The 13952-nt window shown below is 41.1% G+C and overlaps 2 protein-coding genes across 3 annotated transcripts; both read right to left on the bottom strand.

The window, feature by feature from the left end:
* Positions 1 to 937: 937 nt before the first annotated feature.
* On the bottom strand, positions 938 to 5086 carry LOC125207556 (delta-aminolevulinic acid dehydratase, chloroplastic-like). 2 transcript variants are annotated; one of them, XM_048106946.2, is made up of 13 exons: positions 4928 to 5086; positions 4236 to 4536; positions 3835 to 3946; positions 3670 to 3743; positions 3177 to 3245; positions 2972 to 3055; positions 2811 to 2880; positions 2470 to 2525; positions 2133 to 2254; positions 1963 to 2034; positions 1790 to 1871; positions 1634 to 1711; positions 938 to 1365 (listed from the first exon to the last, which is right to left on the bottom strand). In XM_048106946.2, exons 2-13 carry the CDS (start codon positions 4530 to 4532, stop codon positions 1198 to 1200), a joined length of 1284 nt encoding a protein of 427 aa, XP_047962903.1. In that variant the 5' UTR covers positions 4533 to 4536; positions 4928 to 5086; the 3' UTR covers positions 938 to 1197. The 2 variants fall into 2 exon arrangements, with proteins under 2 accessions (XP_047962903.1, XP_047962904.1); XM_048106947.2 differs by having other exon boundaries at positions 4837 to 4931.
* A 2410-nt stretch (positions 5087 to 7496) lies between these two features.
* Positions 7497 to 10811, bottom strand: LOC148923587 (uncharacterized). Its single transcript, XM_089061549.1, has one exon. It carries the CDS (start codon positions 10809 to 10811, stop codon positions 7497 to 7499), a length of 3315 nt encoding a protein of 1104 aa, XP_088917675.1.
* Positions 10812 to 13952: the final 3141 nt, after the last annotated feature.

Raw genomic sequence — 13952 nt, 5'->3', positions numbered from 1 at the left:
GGTCTTCATTGTCTTATGTTTGGTATTTATACCAACAATGGTGTAAAACCCTTATTCGATCACTAAATTTTTATTCGACCTCAAGGCCTAATATTGGATCACGTTATTTCATTCCATAACTAAATGGTGGAGTATAACATTTCATTGATGCTGAGTGATAACTCAAAATACAAGCCATCCGTTTGGGAATTATTGTACCACCTTGTTCGAGTAATGTTTAGGTCAAATTTGACATAGTTAGTAATCTAGACTATAGTGTTGTTGATTTTTCCCCATGGAACGATAATAGGTTTGTTAATTTTTTGGGTTTGTTTGCTGCTGATTGAGAAAAGTAGGCCTAATTTTGATGATTTTTATGTAACTAGCCATTCCAAAATCCATTTGAATTTAAGAATATTGATGATGTGTTTGACATATAGAAAGGGTCCATAAAAACCTTACAAGTACTTTATAAATTTATCCAATGTTAAGAAAAATATAAATAAAAAAATAGCATTTTCTAAATTTTACTTCACAATCTTACTTGTGTCTCATCTGTCAATAGTAAAAGAAAGTAAATTTTGTTAAAGGGAAAATTAGAAAAATGAGGAAAAAGTATGAAAAAAATCAAGAGAAAAAAGGTTCATACTTTGTCTTCAATCTCCTAATCTTCTCACAGCAAAATCTTTTGAATATTACTCCTCAAAATTCATTGTAACTATCGGAAGTGGAAAAAAATAAGAGAAGAAGAGGAGGCTTTTAGTTAATGTATTTTAATTTATGTTAAAATGTTTATGGTATTTTAATGTATTTTAATTTGTATGAAATCATTGATTATAAAGTGGATAGAGTTAATTGTGATTTAGATAAAAATATATGTATAAAAGATATACTCCATGAAAAAAAATATCTCTATACAACAAAGGTTGCACATTTCTACTTCTTCATGAAAAAAATATAACACAACAACACAATCTCATTTTAAAGTACTTTTACATTCTTTTCGAAATATTTTGCCCTTTCACCAAAAAAAACTAAATAGCATAATTGAGATTCAAATCCTATTGACATTATTAAACTCAAATTGAGGATTGATACACCTTAATTCGCCCTAGTAGGTAGTAGAAGTTAGGATATGAAATCATGTGAGCAAATAAATACCTAAAATACACTCAATTTTCACAACATTCCACACATGGGAGAGTTGGGTTACATCTCTCACCTCTTCTCCCCACACATGCATCTAGCAGCTTGCAAAGCAAAATATGTCAGGATGATGTCGGCGCCGGCTCGTCGAAGACACATCAGCGACTCCATCATCACTCTCTCCTCGTCGATCATTTTCAGGGCCCCGCCAGCCTTGATCATCGAGTATTCGCCTGACACCTAGTAAGTTGCAGCAAGAACGACACGTGAGTGATATGATAGATTGTGTTCGACTTTGAATGATACTCCATCCGTTTCATAAAAATAGGAACTTTGGAAACCGCACAGATTTTAAAATGCAAAATGAGAGATTAAGAGTTGGATTGTGGGGTCCATTTCCTAAAACGAAAAGTTTCTATGTTTAAGAAACAGACCAAAAAGGAAATCTTTTATATTTTTAGGAAACGCAGAGAGAATGATGGATTGAGTTCGATTTTGAACGAGCTACCTGATATGCAGCAATGGGCAAAGAAGAGTTATCCCGTAGAAGGCGTATGATGTCGAGGTAAGGTAGACCTGGTTTAACCTATCAACAAGGGAAATCGCACCAGTCAGCAAGGATTCGAATCAAAGCCATCGTCAAAGCTAGGATGGTCATACTAACCAGAAGGATATCAGCCCCTTCGGCCTTGTCCTCATGGGTTTCGATAAGGGCCTCTCTATAATTTGCGGGATTCATTTGATACCTGTTTTTTACAAGTTCGTGTTAGTACAAAGAGTGCCATAGAAAAGAATGGATTAGGAAACTCGAGATTAGGATGGTAGTAAGTAACGCACGTTTTCTTGTCACCAAAACGTGGATTTGAGTCCAATGCTTCTCGGAAGGGGCCATAGAACGAGCTAGCGTATCTGAAATATAAAAATCCAGTTTTAAAGATGTCCACGTGCTGTGAGAGGTATTTTACATCTAAATTGCTACCAGAGAAGTGTTTGAATTAAATGATTACTTGGCTGTGTAGGACATGATGGAGACGTGCTCAAAGCCTTCAGCATCAAGAGCATCTCGAATAGCTCCTACACGACCATCCATCATATCACTGGGGCTCACGACATCCGCTCCTGCTCTGGCCTAGAACAGACGTTTACAAGTTAATAAATCACGATTCATGAACTAGCCTGGCCAACAGGCCAAGTATTCGGTAAATTTAATTTATATGAAATGCAGTTTAAGTTCGGACTTATGAGGCAGGATCGCCACAATTCAAGTCATTTTAGAGTGTAAGTTTGCGAGAGCAGAAACGATAGGCTCGTTTTGTCTATATGCTATGTTGGATCCGTAATTACCTGAGATACTGCCTGTTTACAAAGCTGATGTACAGTTTCGTCATTCAAGATGACTCCTGCACGTTTCAGAAATCACAAGTTATCTTCGAGTACTAATCTTAAAGTCCGTACGTTCTTATTATTGCCAAATTTAAAGGTTAAAAACACCGTAGAGACGCCACAAAATTCTCATAAATAACAGGACAATCATATCTAAGATAAACTGCCACGAGGCGAAACATAACATGAGCATTTGTTAAATTAACTGAGTCCAAAAATTAGAGCATGATAAAGTGACATTGAGCAAATTTTATAGAATCTAGATAATAGCTTCTCAGCACACAAATCGAATCAGATCTTACCATCTTCCCTTACGATGCCATCATGTCCATCAGAGGAATATGGATCTAGGGCAACATCGGTGTATATAATCTACGAGGATACAGATTGAAGACAATCAAATCCGTGAATACGAGATAGATCAAGATTCAAAAAGAAGAAATATACGAGAAGAATAACATACGAGATCCGGATACTTGTCTTTCAAAAGTCTTATGGTTCTTGGCACCAGCCCATTGTCATTATATGCTTCATCTCCCGTTGAAGTCTAGAACATAATCCAATTAAAATTAATGCCTCCACTGACTCAACGGAACAAGATAAGGACTTTCGTCCATGCTTGGGTAGTAATAGTAAAAATGGCAACACAATTTTGAATAAGAAAGAACCTTTAAAGCATCGGGAACTTTTGGAAAGAGCACAATGCTGTTAACACCAACATCTCGAGCCTTAGCAACCTGCGCAAGATGCGTAAACAAACTAGAAAATAACTTTTGAGGACAGCATGTACTACATGGACAAGTATTGAGTTCCAAACAATCACTGGTTAAGACAATTAATGCAGTATCGTTGCAGACACTATACCCACATGTCATTAAAAAAATCGCAAAATAAGATAATTGCTTCAAATAATTGTAACCGTATAATACTTAGTTTTCTCTCATCTATTTAGAGCAAAGAATCAACTAAACTTATAGCGCTAATATAATAACAGACCTACGGGCTGCAGTGGATATTAAGAGGTAAGATATGATCAAGCTTGTGAAACAGCACTAACAAGGACCTTTTCCGAATAATTGTTAAATGTAATATATAGTCAAGTAAACTTTAATCAAGAATGCAAGGATTCTTATCAGCGAAAAAAGGACCAGAAAGAACAACCTCTTCCACAAGTCCGTGTCTCCACCCAAGCCTATAACATCCAGGCATTGCTCCAATTGGAGTGTCTTCTTCCCCTGCACATTATTATTAATGAGATCGTTGCCAAGCACAACATCAAAAGTGTATAAGAAAAGTTCCAGCGCATCAAGCCAACTTTCAATTCACCTTCATGGATGAAGAGTGGATAAACCAGGTTTGCAGGGCTTATACTAGTTTCTTGGAAGGCTGCCCTCAGTACCGGTGATCTACGATTCCGCCTTGGTCTCCTACTAAGAGGCTGTTGCAAACAATACAAAGATCACACATAGCATTATCAGTACATGAGTGTAGTTGTAAAAGCACAACCAGAGTCATCAAAATTTGTTGCATCGATCTCCCACCAAACAACGCATGCCTTACAAAACCGAGACAAGATTATTCTAAAGTTAAGCATAATAGCTAAGTGCAGTCCAATTCCTAAATTCATGACCAAGAAATGCACACGCGCGCGCACACGCCTAGAGAAGTCATCAGTATCAATCACAGAACACACGCTCATTCAGGACTCATATAACAAACAAGCTTACAAGGGGGGCGGCGAGAGGGGTGCCAGCCGGTGCAGCAGGTTTTGGGGGGATGGGGGGCGCTTCTGGGACAATCCCTGCAACCACCGCGGCCTCACACTCCTCATCACTCTTTCCCAACTTCTTAACCGGCCCGCCCCCCTGAGCCTCTCCTGCGTTCACTGTAAGCGCCCTTGGCACGAATTTGACCGAGTGAGGCCTTGCACTAGTGATATTCTGGTGCGCTTTCAGCCCCACATACTCAAATTTCACGGCTTTCGCAGCCCCAAAGTTCACCGAGTTGAGCGTCATTGCAGCCATACCTCTGCAGGGAAGCACAATTTCACTCTCAAACTTGTGACATATTTTCACGCCAATGCAATATATACCTTTTCATCTTTTTTTCTATAACTACACCATTGCTGCACATAATTGAGCTCATAGAATTCGAGAGAAGCAGAAAAGATAGAAAAAGGAAAAACATCAAACACATCATACTCAAAGAATTTAGACGAAAAAATAAAAATGGAATCTTGGACTTGATTGGCAGTAAATTATAATAGCTCAGCAAATTAAAAACTAATTGAGATCAAGGTTTAACAAGGAAAGGATTTAAGGAAATCACAAACACTACGCATTTGGGAATTGGGATTATCTTAGCTCCGAATTCTGAAACACAATAAATTCCATAGCATAAACAGAAATAAAAATATGACCTTGTGAGATTCTCTCTCTCTCTCTCTCTCTGGGTGAGGCCTTATCTGGAAAAGGAAGTGAATCGGAGAGGTTTTAGATTACAAACATACAGATTTTGACCTCTTTGTCGCGATATCTATAGTTGAAGATGGCGATATGCGATGCGATTATAGATAGGATTGATGATATAAAGCAACTTTATATATAATTGGATAAAAATGTAGGAAAGTAAACGCAGGCATAGAGGTAGTTGATATTCTTGACAATGAAACTGTAATTCGCCAATTTGGAATTCTGTAGCAAATTGCAATTAATATTCATTCAAGTGCAAAAGTGGCAACAATTTAAATTTTGATTTTATGCATTCGTCACCTTTTAGTTTTAAAAATATCAAAATTTTGTAAATTTTAATATAAATAAGTTTTGACCCAGCTTGTTAATTTCTTTAGAAGTCGATTTCTTATGTTATACATATGTTAATGTTATGATTTTAGTACTATAAATATTGTATTTGATATTTTTATGTCCTAAATATCATGAATTAGTCCATTTTTTCTTTTGAAAATGACAATACTGTTAAATTTAGTGGTACTAGTTAAAACGATTTTACCCCAATTAATAATAGTTAAATAGTTAAACGATGGGCTAAACTTTTTTTTTCCTAAACATACGACTATTTCACGAAAGTGTTTTACGTGTTTAATTATGTTTTAGACCAAAATATTGATATACTAGTACATTTAGGATTAGAAATGTACTTTAGTCGAGTTTGTAAGTGTTTTATTAGGAGTGTTAAGTTATTAGAGATACATAAAAAATTTATTTGAACTCCCATTTACACGCATATAGTTTATTGACACGTGATATTTCTTAAAGATGGTAATCGAGAGAGGCGAGGTTAGGGTAACTCATATTGAGAAAGCGTTTGGGAGTAGAAGATCGGTTTTTGTATATTTCTGTGTTGTATTACAATAGACTTCATCACCTTATTATATAGGTGTGAGAATTTTCTATCTATGGTAAATACAATCAATCTATTCTAGGAAAATATGTAATGGTATCAATCCTAGTCAATCAAATATTCTTCACCATTAATTCTGTAATCTTCTCTCATTTTATTATGTCTTGACACTCCCCCTCAAGTTGAGCAATGGTATCTCCGATGCTTAACTTGCCCAATATTTCGTTGAAGACCTTTGGATGGACAGCTTTGGTGAGTATGTCCGCAAGCTGTTCCTCTGAGCGAACAAAGGGAAATTCAATGATGCCTCCTTCCAATTTTTCTTTGATAAAGTGGCGATCAACTTCCACATGCTTCGTTCTGTCATGTTGTACTGGATTTTCTGAGATACTAATGGCCGCCTTATTATCGCAGAATAACTGACTTTTCCGTGTAAGCGGAAAACCAATTTCGGTCAATAATCTCCTCAACCACAGAATCTCCATTAGTGCACTCTTCATTCCTCGGAACTCAGCTTCAGCACTTGACAGAGCTACAACTTTTTGTTTTTTGCTTCTCCAAGTGACTAGATTCCCCCCGATGAAGGTGAAATAACCTCCTGTAGATTTTCTGTCCACCGGATTGCTTGCCCAATCAGCATCGGTGTATCCATCAATCTCCAAGTCTTCTCTCTTTGCTAGGAATACTCCATAACCTACAGTACCTTTTAAGTACCGTACTATCCTCAATGCGGCCTCCATATGATTGGCTTGTGGTTGGTGCATGAACTGACTTACTATACCCACAGCGTATGTGATGTCCGGTCTAGTATGTGAGAGATAGATCAGCTTTCCGACCAGTCGTTGATACCTTTCCTTGTCTGCCAGCTCTGCTCCTTCCTCTATTTTCAAGCCATGGTTGGGAACCATTGGAGTGTCAGCGGGCTTGCACTCGAGGAGACCTGTTTCTGTCAATAGGTCTAGGACGTACTTCTTTTGCCTTAGGAATATTCCGTGTCTGGATCGTAACACTTCAATCCCCAAGAAGTATTTGAGTGCTCCTAGGTCTTTCATCTCGAATTCTCTGAACAGATTTTCCTTCAACCTCTGGATTTCTTCTACATCGTCTCCAGTAATAATCATGTCATCAACATAAATAATCAGACATGTTACCTTGTTATCTCTCCTTTTTGTGAAGAGCGTGTGGTCTGAGTGACTTTGCTGGAATCCATGTTTGAACATTGCTTGGCAGAATCTCCCGAACCAGATCCGTGGAGACTGTTTCAACCCATACAAGGTTTTTCGTAGTCGGCAGACTTCTCCTCGTCCAAATTCTTCAGAAAATCCTGGTGGGACTTCCATGTAAACTTCCTTGTTCTTTTCTAGTTCTCCATGGAGGAAGGCATTCGTCACATCGAACTGGTGTAGTGACCAGTCTTTGCACACTGCTACAGATAATAGTGCTCGCACAGTATCCATCTTTGCGACTGGGGAGAATGTCTCCTCATAATCTACTCCATACACTTGGGTGTACCCTTTTGCTACAAGTCTCGCCTTATATCTCTCGATTGAACCATCTGCTCTTCTTTTTATGGTGAATATCCACCGACATCCAACTGGCTTCTTTCCCTCAGGCAATGTGCATTTCTCCTATATGTCATTCTTTACTAGGGCATCTATCTCCCTCTTCATGGCTTCTCTCCAATGCTTATGTTTGTTTGCCTCTTCAAATGACTGTGGAATGTTTTCTTCCTCATATAAGGCAGCTTCGAAGGCCCGAGCCATTTCTGATAGGTGACTTTGAGCAATATTGGATACTGCGTATTTTGCCTTTCTCCCCTTCCAGTCTGGTGAGTACCTTCGAGGAGGGATTCCTCTTGTAATTCTCCGAGGTAGTTCATATGGATCTCCTGTATCTCCATTTCTTCCACTAGCTCCACATTCCCCAGTACTGCCCCTATCAATATTAGTGTGTTCCGAAGGTATATTATTCAAATCTGAACTGTTTACCTCAGGAATCGAAGGCGGGGTTGACGGCTGGACAATGTCACTTTGTTCGTCGTTCTGTATTATAGGACTTGACGGCCCGGCGGTGCTGCTCACTTCCTCAGGTGGACCAACGTCTGTGACAGGGCTTGGCTGTGACTCTCCCCCTGTCTGGTGTTCCCCTGGATGTGGCTCTCCCCCTAAGTGGTGGTTTTCAATATCTGGTAGCCAATCTAGGAGGTCATTGTTTGGAATATTGTCCGAAGGTTGTGTCTCCCCCTGACTACTGGATTGGCTGTAGAAGTATTCCCCCTCTACAAAGTCACAGTTCATGGTGGTGTGCATCCGACGGGTGTGTGGGTCATAACATCGGTAGCCTTTTTGGTTTTTTCCATATCCAAGGAAAACACATTTGAGGGCGCAGGGATCAAATTTTGAACGTTCGTGCTTAGGGATATGGACAAAGACGGAGCAACCAAAAACTCTGGGTTCAAGGGACAAGGAGGATGGGATTTCAAAGTGTTGTGAAAAAATGTCTAAGGGTGTTTTGAAGTGAAGAATCCCGGTAGGTAGACGATTTATGAGGTAGACGGCGGTAGCGATAGCTTCGGGCCAAAAGGAATTTGGAATTTTGGATTCAATTAAGAGGGCTCGGGTAATTTCCAGGATGTAACGGTTTTTTCTTTCAGCCACTCCATTCTGTTCCGGGGTGTACGCACACGAGGTTTGGTGGACCAATCCCTTTAGTTTAAAAAATTCCTGCATTTTATTGTTGACAAATTCCCCCCCATTGTCTGATCTAAGGATCTGGATAGTGTGGTTGTACTGGGTTTGAATAAGATTATAGAACTCTACGAACTTATCAAACACCTCATGTTTATTTTTCAAAAAATAGATCCAGGTCATACGGGAGTAATCATCAATAAACAACACAAAATACCGAAAGCCGTGCCCCCCAGTGACGGGAGCAGGACCCCAAACATCAGAATGTACTAAAGCAAAAGGAGATTGTACTCTCGTATTGTTCAACTTAAAGGAATGTCTATGGTTTTTAGCTAGTACACAAGTATCACAATGAAAGGATTTCAAAGAAGTAGCTAATTCAGGAAATATAAGTCGAAAATATCCTAAAGACGGGTGTCCTAACCGACGATGCCAAAGCCAAGCCTGTCTTTCTGTCGGTCCGGGAGTCAGTATCATTGCAGTACTCTGTTGGGCTATCTCGTCCACATAGTACAGTCCGCCTCGCTCAGTGCCACGCCCAACTATCGTCCCCGTCTTGATATCCTGCAACATGCAAAATTGAGGTTGCATTAGTAATTTACAGTTCAGTTCTTTTGTCACATGACTAATAGACAACAATTTATGTGATAACGACGGGACATAGAGGCAATTAGAGAGGCATAGAGTGGGCGAAATATTAATTGTGCCAGCCCCCATAACTCGTGCTAGGTCCCCACTAGCGGTCTGGACAAAGGTTTTATTTGCCGTGGAGATAGATATAAAATCTGAGGCCTCAAAGGAGATTGTATCCGTCGCCCCACAGTCAAAGATCCAGTGAGGATCCTTCGGGCCCGACACGGATGTAGAGGAACAGGCTAAGGCATCAAATGAGTTCCGACATGGTATGGAGGGCTGATATTCAACTGGGACTGATTTTTGGGGTGTAATTTGCAAGGTTTTTGCAATTTGGGGTTTAATCTGAGATGTAGAGTTTTTGTGGGGGTCAATATGAGAGGATTTTTTAGGGTGGGGTATCAAGTGGTATTTCGGGTTTCTGGGGGCCGGGATTGCAATTTCCGAAAGTTGGGGTTGTTTAATTTTTGTAAACCTAGCCGCCTCCCCCACTTTCTCCTCCGTGGTCCTGACTTCTCCGCCGCTATTGCTGCCGCTGCCGCCGCTGCCGCCCACCGGATTCTCGGTGTAGGTGGCACGGTCGAGAGCGACGGCTGCTGATGCTCTTCCACCTCCGTTGCCTCCGCCGTTTCGGCTTGCATTTCGGGCCTGCCTCGCCTTCTTCATCTCTTCCCACCACTCCGGGAATCCGTGGATGTGGAAACATGTATCCCTGGTGTGTTTCTTCCCTCCACAGTGGTTGCATACCAATTTGCTCCTATCCTCTTCCTTCCGGTAGTTAGCGTTTCTCGGTGGTTGGTGGTGTTGCGATGTGGGCGCCCGATTTCTGTCGAATACGGCGAGGCCCGCTCCGATTTCGGACTCCTTTGATTCTGGGTTGAGTAGTTTCTCGTTGATGGACTCCCGTCTGACTAATCCGTAGGCCTTCCTTGCTGTTGGAATCGGCTCCATATTGAGGATCTCCCTCTTGATTTTGCCGTATCTGTGGTCGTCTAATGCCCACAAGAACTGGTACAATCGGTGTCGCTGAGTGTTCTGGTTGTACTTTTCAATACTGGACGGAGTGTCCATCGGGTTTGGATCTCTGGTATCGATTGAGATCCAGAGATCTTGGAGTTTCTGCCATAAACCCTCCAGTGATAAGTTGCCTTGTTTGATGCTATATGCTTGTCGGTGCAGGTCTGAAATCTGGAATTGGTCGGCGCCGCTTCCATACGTCGTGGCTAGACTATCCCACAAGTCGTATGCCGTTTCGTATTGGGAAACCTCAATGACTAGGCTGGCGTCAATATTGTTTATAATCCAGTTGAAACAACAATCATCCCGCTGCTGCCATCGATTGTAGTTTGGGTCTGTCGGTGGGAGAGGATCTGTAACTCCAGTTATGTGAGATGTCAGACCTTTCCCCCGGATCCCCCTCCTCATCAGTTTCGCCCATAGGGGGTAGTTATCCCCGTTGAGCTTTTCTGCTAGGCGCACCTCGCCTAGTGATTCAATAGATGAAGGCGGTTGGTTTGGGTTTTTCTGAGACATACTTAGTCTCATGAACTCAGCGAATTGTTCAGCTGAAAGGGTTATTGGCTGGTTGTTTTTCGGAGGTGTTTCAGGTTCGGAATCTGACATTTTGTTTGGCTGTGTTTTGCAGGTTCGAAAAAAAGGCTGGGAAAGGTACTCGAGACTATGATGATAATTTTCTGAGTCTCAAGCCCGAATTAACCTGCTCTGATACCATCTTAAAGATGGTAATCGAGAGAGGCGAGGTTAGGGTAACTCATATTGAGAAAGCGTTTGGGAGTAGAAGATCGGTTTTTGTATATTTCTGTGTTGTATTACAATAGACTTCATCACCTTATTATATATGTGTGAGAATTTTCTATCTATGGTAAATACAATCAATCTATTCTAGGAAAATATGTAATGGTATCAATCCTAGTCAATCAAATATTCTTCACCATTAATTCTGTAATCTTCTCTCCTTTTATTATGTCTTGACAATATTTACTATAGTACTTTGTTGGTATCAATAGTATCATACGAAGAGGGGACGTCACGAGAAACTAATTTTAATAAGTATTTTCGCCGTCCCATAATAAGAGTCATACTTTGTCATTTTGATCCGTCCTATAATAAAAGTCACATTTCATTTTATTTTCACTACAAATGATAAGTAGGTCATAATTCTACTAACTCACTTCACTCCTATTTTATTATAAAATCAATATAAAAGAATGGTCTTATATTCCACTAACTTTCTAACTCACTATTCTTTACAATTTTTTAAAACTTGTGCGTATAATAAAGAGTGTTTCCAATTATGAGTGCAACACGTAAAATTGTTTTTCAACTATTCGATGAGTAGTACAATAAATGCATCTCTCTGCTCAATGATTACAACATCGGCATCTGAATCTCATGAAGAACAAAAATTTCATGTACTATGATCTAAGATTGCTCGACTGTGATTAATTTCTTAATGCAACAACTTCAAGTGTCTTAGGACATCCACAATGGGACGCCCAAAGCGACGTCCTATGCACCGCCACGTCAGCATTTTATCTTCCTCCTATTCCATTTGCAGTGGGGCGGACTATAGCCCGCCCTAAGCGACGCTCTAAGCATTTTACTTCTATTTTGTATTTATATTTTTATGTTTGCAAATGTAAAAATAAAAATAAACAAATAAAAACAACACAGTTAAAGGGAAATTCTAAATTTACTTAATTAAAAAAAAGTTACGCCCTCACCCCAAGGTATTAGACCAACTTTCCCTTTTAGGATCTCCCAACATATTAGACTAATTTCCTTTTTTAACAAAAAACATCTATCTTATTTTATTCTCTACCTACTTTTTTCTCTCTTCTCTCCCCTACTTTTTCCCTCTCTCATACTTTACTCTCTTCACTTTAACTATTTAAATACCAATTCCTTAAATCATGTGCCCAAAAGAAGTGAGTCTAATACTCCGGGACGGAGGAGTACAAAATAAGAAATTAAAAAAAACACTAAATACAAAAAAAGGAGGCTAGTCTAGAGAAGTCCCAACTTGCAGCTGAGGCCATCGATCATCCGCTGGATGCCCTCGATTTGAGCCGGGTTGGTCGCCTGCATGAGGGCGGTGTGCGCGTCCAACAACGTCCTGTAGTCGGAGGAGGCCGCCAAATCCGCGTACGCATGGGTCGCAGTCGAAGTCGCGGATGGCGTCGAACTCGGGGTCGGCGACGGGGCCTGGTCAGGCGGCGCGGCGGAGGAGGATGTGGCCTTGCCCTTGCCCTTGGCAACCTTGACGTCAGGGGGACGCCGGGAGGACATCGGTGTGCCGGAACTCTCATCCTCGAACACCGGACTGTTGAGGTCCATATCGCTACTTGTATAATCAGCGAGGGTGAGCTTCGACGCCCTCCTCCTCGCCGCCGTCGATTGGGGAATCACACCACCAACGAATTTTTGCTTGTCCCTCAACAGCGCCCAGGACTGGTAGTGCTTGAAATCGCTGTACAATGAAATGTACGACTGCATCACTTTGTCCCGCACATCCGCGAGACTCTCGCCACTGCCCTGCTCCCTCTCGCACTTCTCGCACTCCCCCGCGAACAAATTTACCTGCTTCTTTATTTGATCCTAGTGCTTGCGGAGCTACTCCCTGTGGCGCTTGTACGCGTACGCCGACTTGGCCGCGTTGTATTTCTCGGCGATGCGCTCCCAATACGCAGTCACCTTTTGGTTGGCGTACCCCGGATCCTCCGAAACATCAATCCAACATCTTGTCAAGACGATGGATTCGGGGTCGGAGTAGTTCGTCCTTCCCGGGGCGAACTCTTCACACACCTCCGTTGTAGGCAACTTCTGGGCTCGTGCCTTGGTCCGCTTCTTCTTGGTGGCGGACCCAGACGCGGCGGTGGCGGAGGGGCGGTGGGGAGAAGGCTCCATGTCGGACAGCCCGTACGAATCGGTGCTGAAGTCGGGATCGTACTCGGCGTTGGTGTCGAATGGCCGGTATTCGTCGGGTTCTGTACCCGGCCATCGTGCACCACCGAACATTGGACTATTCGGATAATCTCCGGAATTCATTTTGCTTGAAATGTAGAAAATGTAGTGAATTTGAGAGTGAAGTGAGTGAAAAATGAAGTGAAAAATGAAATAAATAAGAGGAATATATAGGTTTTGAAAATTTAATAAAATTATAAAAAAAACGGAAACGCGTCGCATTGTCCGTGACCCATCGTCCGCGTCGTCCACAGTGGTGGACGATGCGACGGACGATGGGTATCCTCCGAGCATCGTCCGCGGACGATGGGTTACCCATCGTCCGCCCCATTGCGGATGCCCTTAGTGACTACCTCGTGCTGATTTGTAGACACCTACATGTTTTGTTATTAGACGAAAGATATATTGGCAGATTCAGTAACTATTCTTCGTGCTGATTTGTAGACATCTTAGTGACTATTCTCCGTGCTAATTTGTAGGTACCTAATTTTTTGTTATTAGACGAATGATATCACGAGTAACTTAGTGACTATTCCTTGTACTGATGGGTAGGCATCATCTTTTTTATTATTTATTAGACAAAAGACATCTACTGGCAAACCTAGTGACTGTTCCTCGTGCTGATTTGTAGGTACGTCTAAAGGTAGCATGACAATATTTCAAAGTTTTTACCATATCAAATTGTAGTGATTAAATTATTTTCTTCTAAAAAGTACTTGTTCCAACCTGAAATTATCGACTTATGTTAATAATATTCATAGTAGATGCCATCTATCGACA

This window comes from Salvia hispanica, chromosome 6, assembly GCF_029641045.1.
Source record: "Salvia hispanica isolate PSC_SH4W2 chromosome 6, Shi_PSC_v1, whole genome shotgun sequence".
NCBI lineage: Eukaryota > Viridiplantae > Streptophyta > Magnoliopsida > Lamiales > Lamiaceae > Salvia > Salvia hispanica.
This window is presented reverse-complemented; position numbering and strand designations above follow the sequence as displayed.